Source organism: Rhea pennata, chromosome 16 (assembly GCF_028389875.1).
Source record: "Rhea pennata isolate bPtePen1 chromosome 16, bPtePen1.pri, whole genome shotgun sequence".
Taxonomy (NCBI): Eukaryota; Metazoa; Chordata; class Aves; order Rheiformes; family Rheidae; genus Rhea; species Rhea pennata.
Window position 1 is genome coordinate 12,385,130 of NC_084678.1, and position 20,869 is coordinate 12,405,998.

General features: G+C 46.0%; 1 protein-coding gene across 3 annotated transcripts in view; it reads right to left on the reverse strand.

The window, feature by feature from the left end:
- Positions 1-11,464: 11,464 nt before the first annotated feature.
- PMEPA1 (prostate transmembrane protein, androgen induced 1) overlaps positions 11,465-20,869 on the reverse strand; it is a 49,528-nt gene continuing 40,123 nt past the window's right edge. For 2 of the 3 annotated variants that reach the window (XM_062589044.1, XM_062589047.1), the window contains exons 2-4: positions 19,962-20,116; positions 13,211-13,264; positions 11,465-13,107 (exon numbers count right to left, since the gene is read on the reverse strand). In XM_062589044.1, the coding sequence (XP_062445028.1) occupies positions 12,559-13,107; positions 13,211-13,264; positions 19,962-20,116 (758 nt within the window). In that variant the 3' untranslated portion in view covers positions 11,465-12,558. The remainder of the gene's footprint in view (positions 13,108-13,210; positions 13,265-19,961; positions 20,117-20,869) is intronic. The other variant, XM_062589046.1, reaches the window with a different exon arrangement.

Genomic DNA, 20,869 nt, shown 5'->3' on the forward strand with positions numbered 1-20,869 from the left:
CCCGCTTCCGCCCTCCCGGCACGCCCGAAGTCGTTTTGGAGAGGCAGTTTGCAGCAAGGCAAGATCTCACCTACCGCCCGTGCAAGGCGAAGAGCCGCAGTGTCGGCTTTGCTGCTCCCTGAGCGCGCTGCTCCCTCTCACTCGGGCCGTTTTTCTGCATTACGTTTCTGGGGGCTCGTGGCGTTCAGTCTGGCAAGGCGGAGACCGGCGCTTTGGAAGTGCACGCGCGGCGGGAGGAGCCAGCAGCCAGCTGTTAAAAGGCTCTTGGATGCTGCTCAAAACCGTTTCACATGCTGGGACAAGCGGGGGGATTCGTGACCCGTCACAGAGGTGCGGGAACATCAGATCTACCTTTCCAGCCAAGTGCAAGTCATCAATAACATCCATCATGGGCACATTTTTTCAGAACTATAAGCAAACAGGAACCTATTTATAGTGATTTTTTTTTTGACAATTCAGCTCAAAAATGCTATTAAACAAAATTGAAACCCCTCCAGATAGCCATGTGACTCCTGGCTGATAACTGCCAGAGCACCAGCAAATGCATCGGTTGAGTGATTATGTGGCTACTTGCTGAAAGAGGGGGATTTTCAATTATGCGCGGATGATTTTTCTGCACATACATCTCCTATTATATGGTAAAATCAATTAGCAAGAGTCATTTGTTTCTGAATGCATTGGTTGGAGAGAAACATTAGTTCAGAAACATTAATTTCTGGACAAATGTTTACAATTAAAAGGCGATTCTGATTCCACTCAAGTCCTATACTGCTGCCCTGCATCTCAGCCAAATCCAGAGACTGAAGGAGAGTCTCCAGGAAAGGCAGGTCCGGATTCGCAGCGGTGGGAAATCCCTCACAGGCAGCACGCTGTAAAGGCACCAAGCAAGGGCAGAGGATGGGGCGGGGGAATCTGGCTATTTCCTCATCCAAACCTTTTTCCTTGACAAACGAGAGCTAATGGAGAAGCTCGGACAGTTCGAAAGCACTTGGGCTAGGAAGAGAAAGAAATGGCAACCCTGCCGCTCGAAAACGTGGGAATGCGGGACCTTGGCTCCCTGGCGCACAGACAGCGCTCGCCAGCTCCCGCAGAGCCCGGGCTCCCTGCGGGAGCGGAGGAAAAGATCGGGAGCGAGTGATGGTCACGACTGCTTCTGCCACCAGAAACGGCCAGGCACGGCCAGCGCCAACGGCGGAAGCAGCCCGCGGCCGCACTGCTGCCGGCACAGCGCTGCGTGCCGGAACCCGAAAGTGGAAGCAATGCAATTTCTCATAACCCAAAACTTAAACAGAAAAGACAGGCTGTTTTCCAAGCTCACATTTTATTACAGCGATTACTCACGACTAGTTGCAATTATTCATGACTCAGCCTGGGAAGAGCTTCATGATGGCAGAAAATCACCGGAGTAGGGTGTTTTCTAGCATCCTGAGAAGACACTGAGTAAGCTTGACAGAAGTAAAAAAATTAGTCTAATTCCTTAAAGCTTCACTCCATGTTGTGCTTCCGCTGTGCCCCTAGAAGTCTTGATTACGTTCCCTGACACCGTCGTTACATTCTTTAATACAGTTATTCTGCCATTGCTCACTCCAAAATGAAGATTTTTTTTTTTTTGAAATATTACCAGTGTATGGGAATGAGGCAGATCGCACCCCCAAGCTCCCATGGAGAAAAACGTGCTCGGTGTCTCTGCTTCCTCAGGACCCATTGCACATAGGGCGCTTGGCCACGCTTCCTTTGGCAGGTTGGCTGGCAATAAAAGTGGTGATCCCACCATAGGTTACTGATCTGACCTAACTTCTCGGCGCAGGGCACGAGTGCATCCAGGCGCCGTGCAGATTCACAGGAATTGCTTGCTCAGACAGCTTATTCAGGCATTTACAGTAAAGCCAAGCCTAGAAATGGTTAATAGAGGTCAAGTTTAATACCACTCTTACAATATTACTGTAAATCTGGTCATATTTAGTATTTTTTCTTCAAGTATAGAAATTATGCAATAAACTGACCTTGCACTAGCAAAGGAGGAAGAGGAAACTTTCCAGACCTCCTGTTTGCAGAGGACTGAGAAGAGCAGGGGTCAGAGATCAGAAGGAAAAAAGGGAGATCACCTCCCGCCTCCCTCCTCCCTCTTCTCTGCGCCTCCCCGTGCCCCCGGGCCACGCAGCAGGGCAGGCTGGCACCGCGGGCCGGTCTCATGGGGAAACCTCAACTCTGCCTCCTTCTTGGAAAGCAAAATCAGCAGATTTGCTTAGCCGGGCAGAGGGAAGCAGCAGCCCTCACATGAGACAAAAACAGGGAGAAGAAAGAAAGAAGCCACCAGCAGGGCCCATCCCAATAGTGCCAGAGTTGGGTTTCAACCCGATTCTGCTCATCTGAACGTTGCTTTGGGTTCATTAGGGTCACCTGTTGATGGGGACTTGATGCGCACTGTGAAGGACAAGGACATTAAGGAGTTATCTGGAGTGAACATACGCTTAAGAAGTATCCTCTTCCTCAAGAAAACCATCCGTGTGCACGCTCACCCCGAGGTAAAACACGACCTGGCTCCCTCCTCACTCACACAGACCCCACTGACTGACCAAAACCACTCCAAGGCACCGGGAAGCATCCAGGGACTTTTGGTCTTGCATGATGTCAGTCCTGGATAGAGCTGCGAAGGAGCTTTGGGTGCCTTATTCCTTTGCACTGTAATGGGCCCAAGTACTAAAATACTGCAAACAACTCTTGAAAAAAGTAACTAACTGCTCTTGGCATTGAAACTGTTAACTCATAACTCATTAACTTACCTATCAGAGCAGGAGCAGGACAGCAGCCCACTCTCTGCTGGTGACGCAGAGCTGCTGTGGCCCCAGGGGAGGACACAGCTGTTCCCGCTTCCTAGTTCAGATGACGATCACCTTAAAGGGCCTTTTAAAGTGGCCCGGGAGCATCTGGTGCATTAGGAAACACAAGACTTGACATCTGTGCCAAACTTGCGAGCACAGCACATGGGTATTTAAGTCATGTAGACAAGTTCCCCTCCCCCGGATCGCACCCAGGGACTGGCCACGCTTTTACCGTGGGCCAGAAAGCAGCTAACCATCGTGGCGCAGGAGCGGCCAGCGCCGCAGCGAGCAGGATCACACAGAATGATGTCTTGAGCAACGACGCATCCAGCAAGACACTGTTCTGGCTCTTACGCAGGGCAGGGCACTTAAAAATAAAATAAAAGGGCAAGATAAAAACGAGGCAGTAAAGACAAATAAGTGCAAAAGCCTTTTTTCCCCTCACTTTTGCCTGGACACCAGTGAGACCACAGCAGAAAGGGAAAGGTGTAAGCATGGTGCAAAGCCACTTTCTCGGGCGCGCTGCGTTCCTTGGTAAGGGACGGGCTGAGGGCGCTTTGATCCTTGAGTCTCCAGTCTCCCTTTTTTTTAAGCCAGGCTGCTTAGTAGCAAAGCACATCAACACCAAAGCAAGAGCTTTGTACTTCAGAGTTACTCTCTTAGTCAAATGCAACTTTGCGGGGCCGTGCTGATCTAATTGTTCGGTGGCCAGGTTGCCTGTGCTTGCAAGAGATAAATACTCCAAGGAGCCGCTTTTTGACTGGCATCCAAAGCTCACCACTAGCTGCTGTGGCTGTAATTATTGCCGCTGCTAACCATCAATCTCAAGGCAAAGGCATGCATTTGAACCGAGGATCAGGACCACGCAGGGGCGGGAGGTGAATACCCACCGAGAGCTGACAACTAACGAATCCCGGCCGGCAGTCACCGCTCTCCCACATCTCTGCATTTCAAACCCCACTGCGAGCACCTCGTGTCAAGTGTTTCGAGCCACCTCTCCGCCACGCAGTCCAGAGCCACCAGCTGATGGGGACAGAGCTCTGACTTGCCTTGCGGCACGTTTCGGTCCTGCCCAGGTGCGCCAGCCCGCCCAGCCTGCCCCCCGCGTCACTCCCACGGGCGGGCGACGCTCGCCAGCCCCCGCCGGCAGCTGCCCCAGCTCTCGGGGGGAGCAACAGGAATCAGGGCACAGAGGCCGGGCAGGAGGACGCCCCAGTGCCGCGGGAGCGGCAGCAGCCAGGCGGTGACGAGCGACGCTCTCGGCCACGCAGGAGCGAAAGCCCCGACCTGACTCCTCGATAACCAGGGGACTTCAGAGACTCGTGGGCCAGCTGAGACAAGAACAGGTCCCATCTCATTCAGCTGCAGAGGGTTGCAGGTGTTAGCTTCCTCCAAAAAAGAGCCAAAAAGCACCCCCACAGGAGATGTTTAAATTGGCCTCCTAGGTCATGGGTTGATAGCCCTCACCTGGCCTCTGGCCACCCTGCTTGTCCTATCACTTGAGAAAATGCTGTTGGTCTCCCAGCACCTCCAAGGAGAGCGGGGAGCTTAAGTCTGGGCCCTGCACAGGAGGAGGAGGAGGAGGAGGAGGAGGAGGAGGAGGAGGCAAAGGCAAGTTCGTGCTCAGGGAAGAACCAGCTTTGCTCCTTCTGCTTTTAGGTGAGGTGGACACTGAGCAGTGCTTTTCCAGCCCAGTCATGTCCTGGAGCACGAGGCAGGAATTATTGCTTGTTTTCTCCTGTCTGCTCTTTTCCTTTGGCAAGTAACGCTGTTACGCAGTGCTCTCTCATGTCAAAGCGGTGGGAATTGCTGCTGGTGTCTCCTTTACAGAAAAAACCACGGCACAGTGGCACCTGCCTCAGGTCGGGACAGGGCCTCCTGAGGATCACGATGTTTTTTTTCTTAACACGTGCCAGTGTCGCCCATCGGGGTGATGCTCCTCGTGTGGGAGGGTTTGCGTTTCCAGCCAGCCTCGCAGAGGGCTTCCCCTCGGGTCCGGAGAGCCGGGGAAGATCGCGCCTTCCTCCGCGGCGGAGGGAACCTGGGGAGGCTACGGAGACCGCCGGGGGCCAGCGAGGACCACGGGGGCCTTGGAGAAACCCAACCTCTTGCTCCCGGCTCGGGCGCTTTCAAGGCAGCGTTTACACCTTCCCGCGAGCGGAGCCAGGCGGCGGAAACGCCACGACGAGGGCTTCGGCGGTGCGGGCCCAGCGTGAAGCGGAGCCGGATTTTTCTTTTTAAGGCCTTTCAAATTTGCAGCACACAAATCTGTTTAAAATCAAAGTCTTTGCCTCTTGTGGTTTCCAAGAGTCACAATTAAAATTGTTTCTTCTGAATTAAAAAAAAAAAAAAAAAAAGAAAGAGAGAGTTAAAAATAATCTTTCGCCAATCAGCTGTGCTGCAGTGTCCCCAGATCACCTTATTAGCTGCAGAAAGGTAGCTTAGTAACAGTATTTCTCTGCCCATTCCCACGCACTGAGCTGGCTGCATTTTTTTTTTCTTTTCTTTTTTTTTTTTTTTTTATGAAAAAACATCCCCTCTGGAAAATGTGGTTTCATCCAAGTGCCCATTTTCTGTGGGAAGATGTTGGTTTCAGTGGGGTTTTTCAGCTGCAAATCCTGAAATGAAAAACGCCGTTCCGTACTCGGTGATTGAGAGCAGAGCAGCGCCCGGCCCCGTGCCGCTGCCGTCCCGCACCGGCGGAGCCCCCGGCGGCACCGCGAGCCCCGGCCCGCGGATCCGTGGTTCCTCGCCGGCGAGGATGGGAAGTGGTTGGGCATCGCTCGAGTTTCCAGGCAGGGCAGTCTCCCGCAGCGGTGCCTCCTCCCCGTGCCCGGGCTCTTCCCAGAGGCCAAGCACGATCCGTCCCCCACGGACATGCTGCTGGGAGGACGGGCTGCCTGGTAGAAACCTGCCAGAACCCCTGAGATAGCTTTTCCAAAGGGAAAAAAGAAACCCAGCCCTTGAGAGCCCTGCCCCAGGGGCCAACGCATTGAAAAGTTCAGCTCCAAACACTCATGGGAAAGTAAACGAGTTCATCGCTAAAATGGTGCGAGCAGGTTTCTGCTCACTTAAAACACGATTTAGAGGGAAAAAAGGCTTCCTGACTAACAGCTGGTGTTTTATAAATGGACTGGAAGGCACCAAACGCTGGCAGAACGGAGCAATACCACGCACAGGATGGCCGGGGATAGCGCCAGCGCTGTAACGTCTCCAGAAGTTCCCAGGGATGCCTCTAGAATCACATTTTTTTTTTTTTTTTGCAGTTGAATCGCTGCTAATTGACTCATCGCAGAGCCCAGCCTGCTGGGGGCAGGTTCCCTACACGCCGCCGTTGCAACGGGAGCAGCTCAATACGTGCTGCCGCTCGGGAGCCTCCTCTGCACAAGAGCTCGCTCTTTCTCCGAGAGGCGTCTGATCCCTTCGGAAACTCGTGACTCCTCCGGGCACAGGGAACCGGCCAGGACTGAACCCTGCCCCGCTCCGGGGGCTGCGAGAGCAGCAGGTGCCATCTCGGGTCTGTGCTATTTTAGAACTGCTTCTGGCATGGGGGCATTTTGAGAGATTCAGGTCTAAAGGTAGAAGAGCTCCAAACCAGACTCGGTTGGATGTTCAGCCCATCAGCGTGTATGACTAGTTACTGGTAAAAGCGTTCACTGAAGTAGGGAGAACGAGGCCAACGCAGCTAGGCAACAGCACTGTTTTAAATGAAGCCAATTTCTTACCATGGAGAAAATTAAAGCCTTCCGATCTAATCCAGCTGCCTTTCAGGACTGCGTCACCCGGGGTCATCTTTCCAGCAGCAACACACAAAGGAAAGTAGAAATTCCACAAAATAAACCATAACTGGGAGACAAGCAACCCAGTCCAGGGATCAGAGCTGGAAGGTGGGATTTGGGGTCCTCGTTCCTGCTCTGCAACTAAGCTGCTTTCGGTGAGGACTACCGACGTGTTCCAAAGCGGCCCTCGGCTCGGCGCCTGCTGGAGCCAGCTGGACGCCCCGAGCATCCGAAGGGCTGCTGAAGTCCACCGGAGCGCCCTGCACCCCCCCAAAATCAAAGCCAAGTTTCCACAGCTTGGCCACCCAAACCAGCTGGAGGTGCCTCGCTGAGAAGCCTGGGGCCACGTTCAGGAGCGCCATCCGCCACGCCACCTTACTCGGAGGTTTGCGATCAGCGAGGGAGCGGGGCTGGCGGCGTCCGGACGAGCTCGGGCAGTGTTAGACACCTCCTACCCTCAAAAGGGACCGGAGATCCCAAGGTCTCTCCCATCTAGGTGAATCTGCAGGAAATCCTTCATAAATACAAAAAGAAAACCCCTGCAAACAATTAAGTTTTCAATCATTTTAATGTGATCATTGCAATTTGACCACAATCTCAGAAAGGAAAAAAAGAAGTCACACAAATTATCTGTGCTTAGGATTTAAGTCAATCTACACAGTTCTCATTGGCTGACGATTATTCAAGTTAAGACCTTCCAACCATCAGTGATGTTCTTGTCTGAAAGGCAGGATCGCGAGTGTGGATATATTGGTGCAAAACAGGAATGCTTCATCTGGAATTAAAGCTGCGATACCTGATCTACTCAAAAGAAAACGTAATTACACACACACACACAGACACACACACACAGACCGAGCATGCAAATACACCAGGAATCAGCTACAGCTTCACAGGGAAACACACGGTGTGTCAGTACACATTGGACTGTTATTCAGAAGGCTGCTTAACAAAGTGGGGGGAAAAACACACAAATACTCATTTTCCAGTATTTGAAAAAAAAATGGGAAGAGGTTTTCAAATTACATCGTGTTGGCAAACTCTGATTTTAGGTAACAAAGCAAAAGGTGAAGGCAAATTTTCCAAAGTATTGTAAAATTTATTGTATAAGTATTGCAGCTTTTAGAATGACATATAATTGCCACTATTGGTTACTGTTACACAATAAGCGTTTACAACAGATTTTTGTAAATTGGCATCAGAGTACATATTCATACTAAAACAGCAAAATATAGATAAGTACTGCATTGCATGTGCTGTCAATAGTTTACATAAGTTTAAACTTGAACAGAACTCAGGATACAGGACTGCCTATAACAAACTCCAAAGCCAAAGCAATGCAACTGGAAGTTTAAGAAAATATTAATACAATGAAATGTGACTATAAGGCAGGCAAATTAGGACTTTAATGTTGTCCTTCATGAGCTTCTATAGTACAGCAAAAATCTGAAGCGCGGTTTCTGGAAAACTTTCTTTTTGTAGCTTTGTGTTGTACATAGAAAATCTCTGAGCTATACAGAGACAGAAGAGATTAAAAATTCATTCTGTTCTTGCCTAGCACTGTTAATGCTACACATCTGGATTCAGTCTTTTTTCAACCCTTAGTAAAAATGTTGGGCTTTTATTTATTTATTTTTAATATAGCAGTTAGTGCAATTTTATAGTTTTATACACATACAAAAGGGTGATTCTCAAGAAAGCAATCAGTTTTCCTTATACCCCCACTTAAGATGGAATGAATTTTGTAACACTTATGGAAACAATGCACTAGATTAGTGAAGCTGAATTTCCAAACCACTGAAATCAAGGGCTGTGAAGGGAACTTAGTTTTACCAGTGTCAGAACCAAATAAAACCTTTTCTGCCTTGCCATCCTTATTGAAAAAGCCATGTTCACATTCCAGGTCATTAAGTTTTGGTGGCACTTCAAGAACGTTGCTTGTCATACCATAAGATAAGAAAAACCTGCAAAATTAACCACCGCTTTTAAAGCTAACATGACTTAAAACTTTGAGCAAAAAGGCAGGCTAGGACAAGAGGTTGCTAAGCGTTAGCAATGTCTTGTTTCTTCTGCTTTTGTTTATAAATAAGTCATTCTTACAGGGCCTGAGCCTCTCTGCTGACAGCTGAAAGGTGCCTAGAGCCCTCTGCGGCGCAGGACTGTAGACCCACTGCTAGGACCCTTCTCTCATCATCTGCACGAAGGCCAAAAGAAAACAAGTCGATACATCAGCAATCGTGTGCAAAGCAATTTCTCTGCCTTGGTGGCAAGATGGGAGACGGGTGTTGGGAAGAAATGGACCCCGAGGCAAAAAGTAACATTAAATAGTAATAATAATAATAATAATAACAACAACAACAACAACAACAATAATAAAAAAGAATAGACTGTTATTTCTAAACACCCATTCAAAACGTTAGAGTTGATCTGGGCCCCAACTCTGGTATCTGCATTTGAAATACATGGAAGTTCTCAGGACTGCAAAGCAGAGGGATTAAAAAAGAAGAGAGACAGAAGGGGAAACCTCGGCTCTGTCGAGGTGGACAGGAGCTTCCCCAGGCTGCCTAGAGCGGAGGTCCCCCCGCCTGCCCCTGCCGCTAACTCCCTGCCAACGGGAAGCGTCGGTGGAGAAGGCGGCAGCTAAATTTGCGTCTCTACACGATGTGTGCTCAGAGGCATCACTGTCACCAGAAACTCCTTCCTGAAGAGCCACCCCATTTCCCACCCATTAAACATTGCCTGCTAGGACAGACAGAAATGCAACTGGACCCAGTAACTCAACAAACTGACCAAGAAACTGCAAACGCTTGGGGTGATGCTGGTGAAATAAAGTTCACACTGGGAGTTGATGGAGGGGGGAGGGGGGAAGCAAGAGAATCAGTTGAAATTTTGAGGACTTCAAAGAACTAGTTTTAATTGCACTACATTTTTTTAAGACCCTCTCCCACTACCCCCACGTGAGACCGTGCCCTTTCAAACCACCCTCCTGCTCTTCCTAGGGGGGTCGGGGCCATGTTGCTCCCATGCGACAAGACAATTCAGTCACTTAACAACCTCCAGTCCAGGCGACACCTCCGCGTTTACCATCCAGTTTTGGATGTGCGACACAGACTCCACCCAAAACCTGCTGAGGTAACCATTATTTTTTGTAGCAAACAAACCACGAAACCACAGAACCGCCCCCCTCCCGCCGCCCTCCCCGAAACCCCCAAATAAAACCCAGCGACACTATTCACGCGTTTTGGCTCAAGAGGGCAGTAGATATTATATTTCAGTCTGTCTTTTGGTTGGTATCTCGTTTACAATATCCACCACGGTTTCCTACCTACACAAGTAGGAGATGTGCATAAACGTATTCAAGTTACCTTACAAACAGTCCAAGGAAAGAAACGGCGGAAAGGGAGCACCTTACCGGGGCGGCGCGGCGTGGGAGCGCTCCGCGCCGCGGCACCCACCGCGGCGGCGGGGCGGAAAACCTAACGCGAGGTCCCACGGAGCGAGAGACCGGACGCTGGTACTTGTGACGCTAAGGACGATTCTGTTTGCCCCTCTTTGAAAAGGGAGGGTTGCTGTTTCTTTAATAAGGCACTAAATAGACATGTTACATAAAGGAAAGATACATTTTTTAAAAACTCGTAGAAATTCAGCAGTTTTGTACCTTTCGTGACAAACTAGATTTATTCCTTTGCATGACCTTTTTTTTTTTTTTTGTGGCTTTTTTTTTTTTTTTTTTTTTGAAGGTCATCAAAATTAGGTTACATGACTTTAAAGCTATGAAGGTTTCAAGAGCTGTGGAAAAGCGGTTTGAATATTGAGAAGGTACAGGACTATTTCTAGGCAAAATTAAAAAAAAGGCAAAAAAAATCAAACTTCAAGTTCAGCTATTCATCATCATCTTTAAAATATATATAAATATTGTTCAAATGGTCAGAACTTCAAAACTGTTCTCATGATTTTTTTTCAAGTAATAGAAAAGTTGCTTAAAAACAATATTTATTGCCTTTATATCTTTCATTTATGTCACTACTAGATAGCATCCTGCAGAAAACGAAATTACACCTCCTTGTAAAAGCAGCGCTCTTTGTGGTTCCCCTATCCGACCCTTCCTCACACTCGGAGAAATCCTCTCCCAGCCAACGGAGCAGCGTTGCCCAGCTGGTAATATCTGCACACAAGGTTGTGAGAACAGTTTTTCCCTTTTATTTTCTCTCTCTCTCTCTCTCTCTCAAATTTCTCACTCGCTCATTCTGTCACATACAAATTCACCGCAAGGGTAAAACACCTCTCAGACATCTACGCAATATAAAAATGTAAACAATAGCATAGTAAGACAAAATGCTTCCGAAACAAAGATAAATTAAAGACGCACGACATCCAAAGGGAGCGAAGGGCGGGAGGGGGGGACATCGCCGAACGCGGGACCGTGCTGCTTTGAATGAGGAAATCTTCAGAAGAGGTAAAGGGGTTTTGCTTCTAAAGCTTTAAGCATATTTCTTTAGCCTTTAATTAATACATCACAGGAGCAGATTCATTTCCACCTATTGTATTCGATGCCTCTGTAGCTAGGATAATAAAGTAAAAAATAACAATGACCAGAGGCAGCCTGCAAGAACTGCAGATATTTTATGAGACATGACTGCGCTCTTTTATTCCAAATAAAAGTTTTGGAGTTTAATATAAAATGAAAATGACTTTCATGAGCAACACACTTTTCAGCTTGTATTTTCAACGAGATATTTAAACCCCTTTGAAAGGCAGCCTACGGGTATGTTACCATTTACTCACATTAACTTCCTTAACTACCACTTTATCTCAAAATAGGGCCCTTCGGTTTAATATAGAAAGAAAGAAACCAAAAAACACTTTGTTCCTTCAGACACAGAAGTTTATTCTCATCCCCACCACCCCCCTCCAAAAAGTTAGAGGTTGTCAAAAAAAAAATCAAGTAGTTTTTGTTTGCTCCTGTCATTACTGACTCTCAGAAGCAGCAATTTTTATCTTTTTTACTCCAATAATCCTAACGGATAACACACACACACACACACACACACACACACACACACACACACACACACTCACACTCCTCTTTCTTGGTAGGGAATGTATAAAACAGCGAGGGCCACTGACCAGCCGACTGGCCAGGACGGTCCATGCTCCGGGGACTCTAGGAATTAAAGATTTGCATAAGATGCAGTCTTGCTCACAACGTTCCTCGCAGGGCTGTCCTTTTAACTTTAGGATTTTTCCACCCCCTTCCAGCTAGTTTGTTCTTCACTTTGACATATTATCCCTTAACAGTTTCATGGTAGACATGATAGAGGCTTTGACCAACACAAGCACTGACATATTTATATTAAAAAATAGTGCAAAATTTCAACATTTATATAAATAACTCTAAACCCCTGCTTTTGTTTTTTTTTGTTTTTTGTTTTTTTACAATGTAATACACACTTTTTGAGTTGGCACTCAAAAAATTGCCATTTTTCTTCTAGTTCAGAAAACAACTTTTTTTTTTGAATAGGCCTCTTCTTCTAATACAAAAATACTCCTGCTCCTTACACATACACTTTCTCTTATTTTTAATATATATTTATATATTTATATTGCAGATCTTTAAACAAAACGTTTTTTGTGCAAATATTTTGTCTTTAAAGTTAAGTGAAATAATCAAACAAAAAAAAGCATTCACACACAGCTCAACTAGAAACAAAAAAAAAGGACTACAGTTGATTTTTTTTTCCTTTTTAAATGTCTAGACACAGCTCAATAAAGAAATGTTTTTGCAAGCTTTGTAGGCTTGTGCATTCAGACCAGACATAACAAGTAAATATTTATACACGGAGAGATGGGGAAGGGCTTTTTTTCTTTGCTCATCTTCCTCAACTCTCAATCTCCCTCCTTTTTCTTTTAATGAGAAGTGCAGAGCATTTCATTTACTTTCTTGCGCGATTTTTTTTTTAAAAGGGGTGCCCTTTTTGTTTCTCTTTATCTTTGTTCCATGCAGTTGTGTTCTCAAGGCCATTGATTTGTGAATGATGGAGTCTGCTGCCCTCTAAGATCGAGGGCATCCCGTTGTTGTTCTGCTGGTGCTGGTAAAACGTAGACCCGGGGTAGTGCCCTATCACCTCGCTGTACGTCGGCGGTGGTCCTTCCATCCGACCATTGCTCCCATAGCAGGTCGCGCTGATGCCAGAGTTACTGCTGGGGGGGCACGGCCCCCCGTACACTGAGTTATCTATCAAGTCACTGTCGAAGATGGTTCTGTTAGGGGGGGCCCGGACCGACTCTCTGTTGAGCTCCATTTGCTGCTCGGGGTCTCGCAGCTGCAGCGTGCAGGGTCCCTGGTATGGGGGCGGCTCCTCGCCGTCCGACAGCGAGATGGTGGGCGGCAGGTCGATCTCGTGCTGCATGTAGGGGTACGTCGGCTGGAATCTGTTAAAACGGTCCCTCTGCAAAAAGGATGGCACTGCGAGCCGGTCGCTGGGTCTCGGCGTGTAGATTTGCTGCTGAAAGGCAGAGAAAGAGCGAGAGAGCGTCAGAATTACGAAACGCTGCAGCCCACATGCAACGGGGAAAGGTAGCGGCACGCAGCACCCGCTTCTCCCTCACCTCTGTTATTCCGTTTCCCGACACTGTGCTTTCTGAAGGCCACAGGCTTCCTTCCTACATTGGGGAGGAGAAGAGAGTTGAGAATAATTCCTGACTACCAGCAATATTTAAGTTCTTGAAGATTTGCAAACGGATTGTGCCGAACTTTATTCTGCACAGAAGCCCGATGTAGAATGATGTTTCTGCAGTCAGCAGAACTGCACAGGTGCAGCAACGCAGAATACAGACCTGATTCTATGTTCCCTTCTACAAGAACAGTGTTACCTGCTCTAGTAAGAGCATTACTTTATTAACACTGAAAATAACTCTTATAATCAAGATTTCCCTCCATTTTTACCTCCATTTACATTTAATAAATCACTTACAGAATGAATGATGAGAATGACACAAGCAAATTACACTCGCTTATTTGTAGTCTTCCCCCTTCCACTCACACCCACCCAACATGTTTCTCTCCTCAGTTCAAGCATGCCAAAGGAATATTTTTCAGTTTGTGATCCACGAGACACTGGTGATTCACAAGACATTAGAAAACCGTACATGAAATAATGACAAGATTAAAAAAAAAAAACAAAAAAAACCCCAAACCCCACACCCACATTCTGATGTATGTAGTCAAAGAAATCATGAGAAAATACAGATGGAATGAAAGCACTCACAAGTTTAGTATAATTTTGATTTGGCTATAAAAAATAATATACATAGCAATAGAGCACAGTCCTGCAGTATTTCTTCCCCCAAAGATTAAGTCCTTAGCTTAAAAAGACTGAGTGGTCTAGAGGCTTCCCTACGTTGCCAGCATCAGCCCTGATCCTGCAATCGGACCCAGACTTTGACAACCCAAGGCATTAAAACATCTGCAAACCAATTTCCTCACAAACCATGAGACTAGCTTAAAATAAATGTATAAAACAAACAAACAAACAAAGGCTCTTTTCATTTGCTGATGATATTCTGAATTTACAAAGTTTACCTTCTAAACTTTTGCTGTAAGAGCTAAAACATTTAAGTACTGCTAATATTTACATATAGTAACGTTGTTCCAGAAGACAGAGCTGGAAGAAAAGGAGCCAGAAGGCTCCTAATTATAAGCTGTAATAGCTGGCACTTCTGAGTTCCTTGCAGGTGAATCTCCATTTCTGGCACCAGCAGGAAACACTTAGCCCCACTGGATAAAAATACCAGGTGTTTTTTACCCCTTTTTTCCTTCAACAATGTTTTCTATCCAAAGCCTATTCTAGGGACCTACCCTACACAACAGGGCACTCTGAGCAGACTGCAAACCTTCCTACTATGAAAATACCCATTTCTGCGATAACCACGGTGGCAGTCCAGGCAAGGTGCTGAGGTCCAATGCTCCTGTGAAAGCCAATGCATTCTGTGCAAAAAGCTGGAACTCAGACACAACTTCTGATAAAGTCAAGAGATTATGCCTGTCAGACGGCTCTCTGCACCCAGCCCAGGTGTCACAAGCATTTTTAGCCTACTCTCAGTCAGATGTGCACAAGGGTAAATGTTGACGTAAACTTTGAGCCCTTTGTAGCTAACGCAGTAAACTGAAGTGGTTGAGCAGCTTCTCCACTTGGAGCAAGACCACCACCAAAGGTAGATAGCTCATTCCTGGACACCTGTGAAGCATTCATGGGAGTGCTGTGACCATGGCCTCTGTGGGTAGATCCTACCATGCAAGCCCTGCAGAAGCAGCGCAAGCACTGGGCACCTTGTGACCCTCCTCCCGAGAGCCCAAAACACACGGCACACGTACAGCATTAAAATCTCCAAAGTAGCTGCCAATTAAACCCCCATTCTTCCCCCCTCTGCCCTTCTTCTATATTTTTCCCAACTTGAGAATAAATTTCTTCCGTGGCATTGCATGTAATATCAGATATGGAGAGAATCCAATTGCATTCCTGTTTTTGAATCTCAACTCTGCACATAAACCTCAAGGCAGTCCTGTTGCTAGTGCAAGGAAAACAGTGATTTATATGGAAATGAGATGGCCCACATTCTTTTCACTTCTCTATGTTTTGTAGGGAACATCTCCTTGGAATACCAGAGGTTACGTGTTATGACAAGGGCATACTTTCCACCTAAAGCTAATGAATCTGCTGTTTTGGTTTTGTACCACACATCCATCCCACCAAAGCATCTGGCAGGCCTGAACAATACAATGCCCATATTTTATACAGACCTTGAGACTTGAACATGCGACTGTTTACACAGGCATCAACTGTTTAGTCTAGTCCATTTTATATGTATTTCTTGCCTGTAAGGATAGTCTACATTAAAATTCCCCCAGCAGTTAAAAAGACCCAAGAGTCTGCATCTGTCATAGATGAAAACCTTGTCTTTAACCCCTCCAGCACTTACTCCTCTGACACCAAAGCACAGGGTGGGTTTTGCAGCCAGACCCGTGGCAGGTAGGAGCGCAAACCACTGTGAACCATGTTTACTCTGCAACGTCCCGACAGCAGACTTCCCGAGGGGCCAGTTCCTCGGCTGCTTCACACAGCAGGGTTTATATTTAACATCGCAGGAGGCAGCATCACTGCTACCCCATCTGCTTCACCACTGGCCCCGGAGTGAGGGCGGCCCACTTGCACGAGGGCAGCTGCAGAGTGGCAGGAAGCTCGGAGCTCCCTGGGCTCTCTGCTGCAGGAGGCAGAAGGGACATCATACACCGTTACGGGAATTACTTCAACACCTGCTCCTTCACGCTCCAAAGCCTGCACCCAAAATCCCTCCAAGGTATTAAGGACAAAAAGTCTCTGGCTCACAAACAAACTCTGCTTTTTAAAAGTCTCTGTTTGTACAATGAGGACTTGTGCCCTGGACAACGTGTGAATATAAGACTAGCAAAATGTTGGAAATGCAGTTAAAACAGGACATGTAGAGCTGTAAAGTGAAGACAGCAGACCAATCCCCAATGTAAAGTCTGCAGCAACTAGACCTGTGCATTTGTCTTCAATCATTTCTGCTGAGACTTTAGGGCTTGACTCTAGAACTGCTTAGTTGCTTAAAATTAGCCAACACACAAGTTCTACCCCTGCCTAGGTATGTTAACTGCTTGTAGGACACAAACTCTAATGTCTCAGCCATCATTATGAAGCCGTAATGGCTTATGTCTCACCTTGAAAAGTCAACAGTGGGATTAAAATTGCCAGAAATCAGTTGTCAGATCTCAAAAGATGGAAAACAAACACATTTTAGCATTTGTTCTTCTGGTCATGGGACTGTCACACCACCACAATGAGCCAGGCAAAATTTCCTCTGCTGGGTGGGAAACATCACCTTGGTAAATCCCTGAGATTCTGATGTGTAATGAGCAAGAGGGCTTTGAAAACCTCCAACAAGCATTCACAACTTAAAAAGAAATTTAAAAGTAATTTTAAATTCTGAAGTAAAGATCAGTCTATGACTTTTATAGAACTGCTTGTTTTACTAGTGTCAGAGAACTGTACAAAGTCTGGAAGCCTTCAGGAAAGCTGGTATTTTCCATTTTGCCGGAGATAGCTACTTTCGAAATTGTATTTGAACCACTTTTTCTTTTGCATGTGTGCAGGGGGGAGGAAGTTGAGATGAGTTCTCACTGTCCCAAAGGTATAGAGACAGCAATCATCTTATTGCAAAAAAAAGGAGGTTGAGTAGCATTTATTAAAGAATTTTCATTCTGGAGAAATAAATGTTTTAAGACAACAGAGTTCAGACAGAGCAAAGAGATGGTTATGGAGACATATCCAGTAATATGAGATTTCCTTACTAGCAAAAATCACATTCAAAAGACCTTTGGGGAAATGAATTTCTCCCTCACTTGTACTTTTTGAGCTACAACAACAGAAAAGGACAACTAATGCAGATGTTGGAGCCTTCTGACCATGGGATAAACTTCTTTAATATTTTAAAAGAGGAAAAGTGTATACGCAGCCCCAGTGCCTGTCTCTGGTCATGACAGCAAAATGAAGTTTGGGATTAAAAAAAAAAAAAAAAAAAAAAAAAAAAAAAACGAAAAAAAACTAACAACAGTTCAGTGCAAGTTTAATGGATTACATAAACCAATATCTAGTTCAACAAAGTCTGCCTGCCATCCTCGAACACCAACTTATACTTGAGAAGTTTTCTGGAAAAAAAAAAAATACACTGTGCTGAATCTCAAATGAGCTACCCCCACGATCAGTATTATGACTGATCCCAGTGCAACGAGCTTCTTGCTTAGCACACAAGGGGCTTTTCTGTCCTTTCAAGAGGGCTCTCAGGCCACAAGGAAAGTGTTGCTGGGACTTAATTATGCTGTGCTTAAAGCAAAATAGGGGGCAGGGAGAAGAGGAAGAACGGTAAGGAGGGGAAAACCCGCAATTTTGTACATTCACAGCTCTCTCCCTAGCTCAGAGAAAGGTTCTGAAGGCTCTGGGCCTGCACAGAGGTCTAACAGATAGCAGCGGTAACTGTCTGCTGAAAAGCTATTTTAATTACTGATGTTTCTGAAGACTGAATAAATAGTGAATCTGTTTTGGTTGTACTGCCTAGGCCAAAAAAATTGGCTGGAAATAAGACTGGCTTGGTGAGATCTTAAAAACAAACAAGAACAAAATTAAATAATGGACAAAATTTTATTTCAACCTGAAATTTCTGTTCAATCTCCACACGATTTTTTACTCTCTTTCTGTGTTAGCTTTCTTTTAAGAAGAAAGGCACATAAGAAAACATAAATAACTATTTTAAAATAGAAAAGGCTTGTCCTGGTATTTGTTTTTGAAAATGTAGACTGAAACACCTTGGGATTCCCAGAGTAAAACATTCTGGAAATGGGGGGGGGGGGGGGGGAAACTGCTATTTTTAAAAGCTCTAAACCCTTCACTCACTTTTGTAACTACAGCAATTTGCCAAATTTGTCCCAAACTGGCAAACACTTTCAGCTTTATTAAAACTCCCCATTTTGTCCAAGTCTTAATAAGGAGAACTGGGAGGGATCAGGCCAGCCAAGTTCTGCCCTATCCCTAAAATTCAGAACCTCACTGGTTCAGAAGTTATTTCTTAATCCCCACTCTCAGAAAACAGGACGTCTAATGAAGTGATGTAGGGATTCAGCTAATCAAGTGGTGCCCATTCTTGTTCCTTTTGCACTGAAAACCCATTATACCAGAGCCTCTAAACAAATTTCAGCCTCCGAGTGTTGACTAGATGTACTCACATGCCCACATTTTGCTATCGCTGGAGTGAGATGCATGAGACTAAGAAGAGGAATAAGTTCTGGAATGCCAAAATGAGCCTGGGCATGACCTGGATGTTTAGCTCCGATTCCCCAAACAGGCAGACGCTTGAGGGAAATGCCTTGAGTGCTCATCACCCTCACACAAGTTGGCCTACCATGAGATCGTTCACTCCAGGCAGTTTGCTCATGCTGCATGGTTTCATATAAATGAGCATGTGCTAAGTTCAGCACCCTACCTTTTGGAGATGCTGTCCCTGCACTATTAAATGAAATGTTTTCACAGCTCTCCTTCCCAATGGGGTGTATTCTTCACTTTGGAAGAGAGCAACCCATAAGAGACCTTACTCTGTTGTATGTAATTCATGACAAAACGACAAATAGTCTATGGATTTTTTTTAAGAAAACAATCACACTATTCGATCTTTTTCTCATAGCGAGCATGGATATAACACAAGAAAACAGAGCCCCAAATGGAACAAAACAAACAGCTCCTGATCTATTCAGCCTACAGTGAAGTCTACAAATGAGCAAAAGAGCAAAAAGCAATGACCTTGAAGAAGGCATATCGTTTAAAGAGCTTTCAGATCCTTCAGGGTGAATACTAAAAAATGTATCAGTACAAGACAACCCTGCACTGGAAGACAGAGTCATGTAGACAGCAGTGAATAGTACATGTTCACCCTCCAAGAAAATTTTATTTCTCTTCTCTACCGGTTCTTGTAACTCACTCTGAGCTGCAACATTTGAGGGAACACTCCTGCTCTGCAAAAAGCAATGTCTGTCACAAGGCTGGAAAGGCTCCCCCTTGAATGGTACAATTAATGCATTTCTCCTATGGGTTCTAATGAACCAGGAAGCCTGCACTCTGCAGTGAACCACTCAAGCATTACCTTAGAGACGTTTCTGCTTGTCTGGCTGACAAGAGTTTTTGTAAATTCTCCACTACTGTAATGGCAGCACAATTTCACCAGTGGAGAAAACCAGCAAAAGTCTTTCACAAAGTCCAGTCCTCTTGAAGTCAGGCAGTAAATTTTAATGTAATCTGAGACTCTCCAGTTGGAGCTCCCAAAGGGCTCAGTAACTTTGGACTACAAAGTTGAGGTATTTGCATCTCAGCCATTATGAACAGTACACACAAACAGCCTCACGCAGTTAGTTGTCTCAGCGAACATCACTGTTGATCAGCCAGCAGCCACGCAACACTCGCAGTAGGATGTGTAGCAGCGGCAGAGTCCACAGAGGCTACCAGGCTTACACTGATGAAAAATCCAAACTAGCTCAGGGGAAAGACAAGGCTATGGCTTTCCATATATTACAACTTACATCACCATAAGGAGCCATAGGCATTGCCAAACAGGCTCTGCACAGAACAGAAACTGAAGACAATGCCAGGACCCAGCTTGCAGGGTGCTTCCATGCAGTGCCAAGCAGCACGTGGGCAGATGTAAGTGAGATCAATGTCTCTGACTAAGGTTTCCCATGCTTTGCATCACCTGGCAAACAATACAGTAAAACACATTAGAAGACCAGGGTGTCACTTACTGATGATAGATTCTCATCTCTCCTCCTCCCCTGGCTGTGCCGGCTGATGAAGGATCGTGCAGAGAGTTTGTAGTGGTTCAGCAGACACGTGATCACAACCACCATCACCATCATCACCACCACGATTATGATTATCTGTACAAACTCCAGCTCCGCTGCAAAAGAGACAGACATACTTTGAGCCACCTGAGAAAACACCACTTAGTTAAGAACAAGACAAACTAATTTGGCCAAGAAGCCAACAGCACAGCAAAGCTGCATCTTTCCTCCACGTTTAAAGCTCTCAGATATATGTATGTGGCTCTGCTTGTTTTGAATCAAGCCACTTACTAACTAAAGAAATCATTAATTTATTCCTTCAATATCACAGAATAAACCGACTCTAGGAGGAATCTTTAAATATGATCTAGAAAGCACACGGTTTTTCTGAGTTACAGTCCAGACACAAGGCTTCTTAAAAACCTCCCTAGAGGCCCAGCACTTTCTGATTTCAAGTTTGATAGATGCCTCCATAACCAGGTGTACAGCAGGTTTTGCACCAGTGCCGAGTGCTGCTTTACGCCAGGTTGTGGAGTCATAGGCCACGCATGATTGGTCTTAATGAAATAATTTCACAAAACATGAGCTAAGTTTTTGTAATCCTCTTCCCAATGCAATTACTTCTTTCCTCAGAGAAGACAGGACTGATGTCAGCCTTGGCCCATCAGGGCACCAAGCAGACGTCACCTCTTTTCAGAGGGCTGGGTGGAAGTGCAGGACTGCTGAAGTGACACAGGGAGCCGAGCGGAGGAGAACTCGTGCTTTTCAACAAGCAGCCAGACTTACTCAATCCACAGTGATTGCAGCACCCCCTTCCCCCTCCAACACCACCGACATACCAGAGCTCCAGACATAATTCAGTTCAGGGC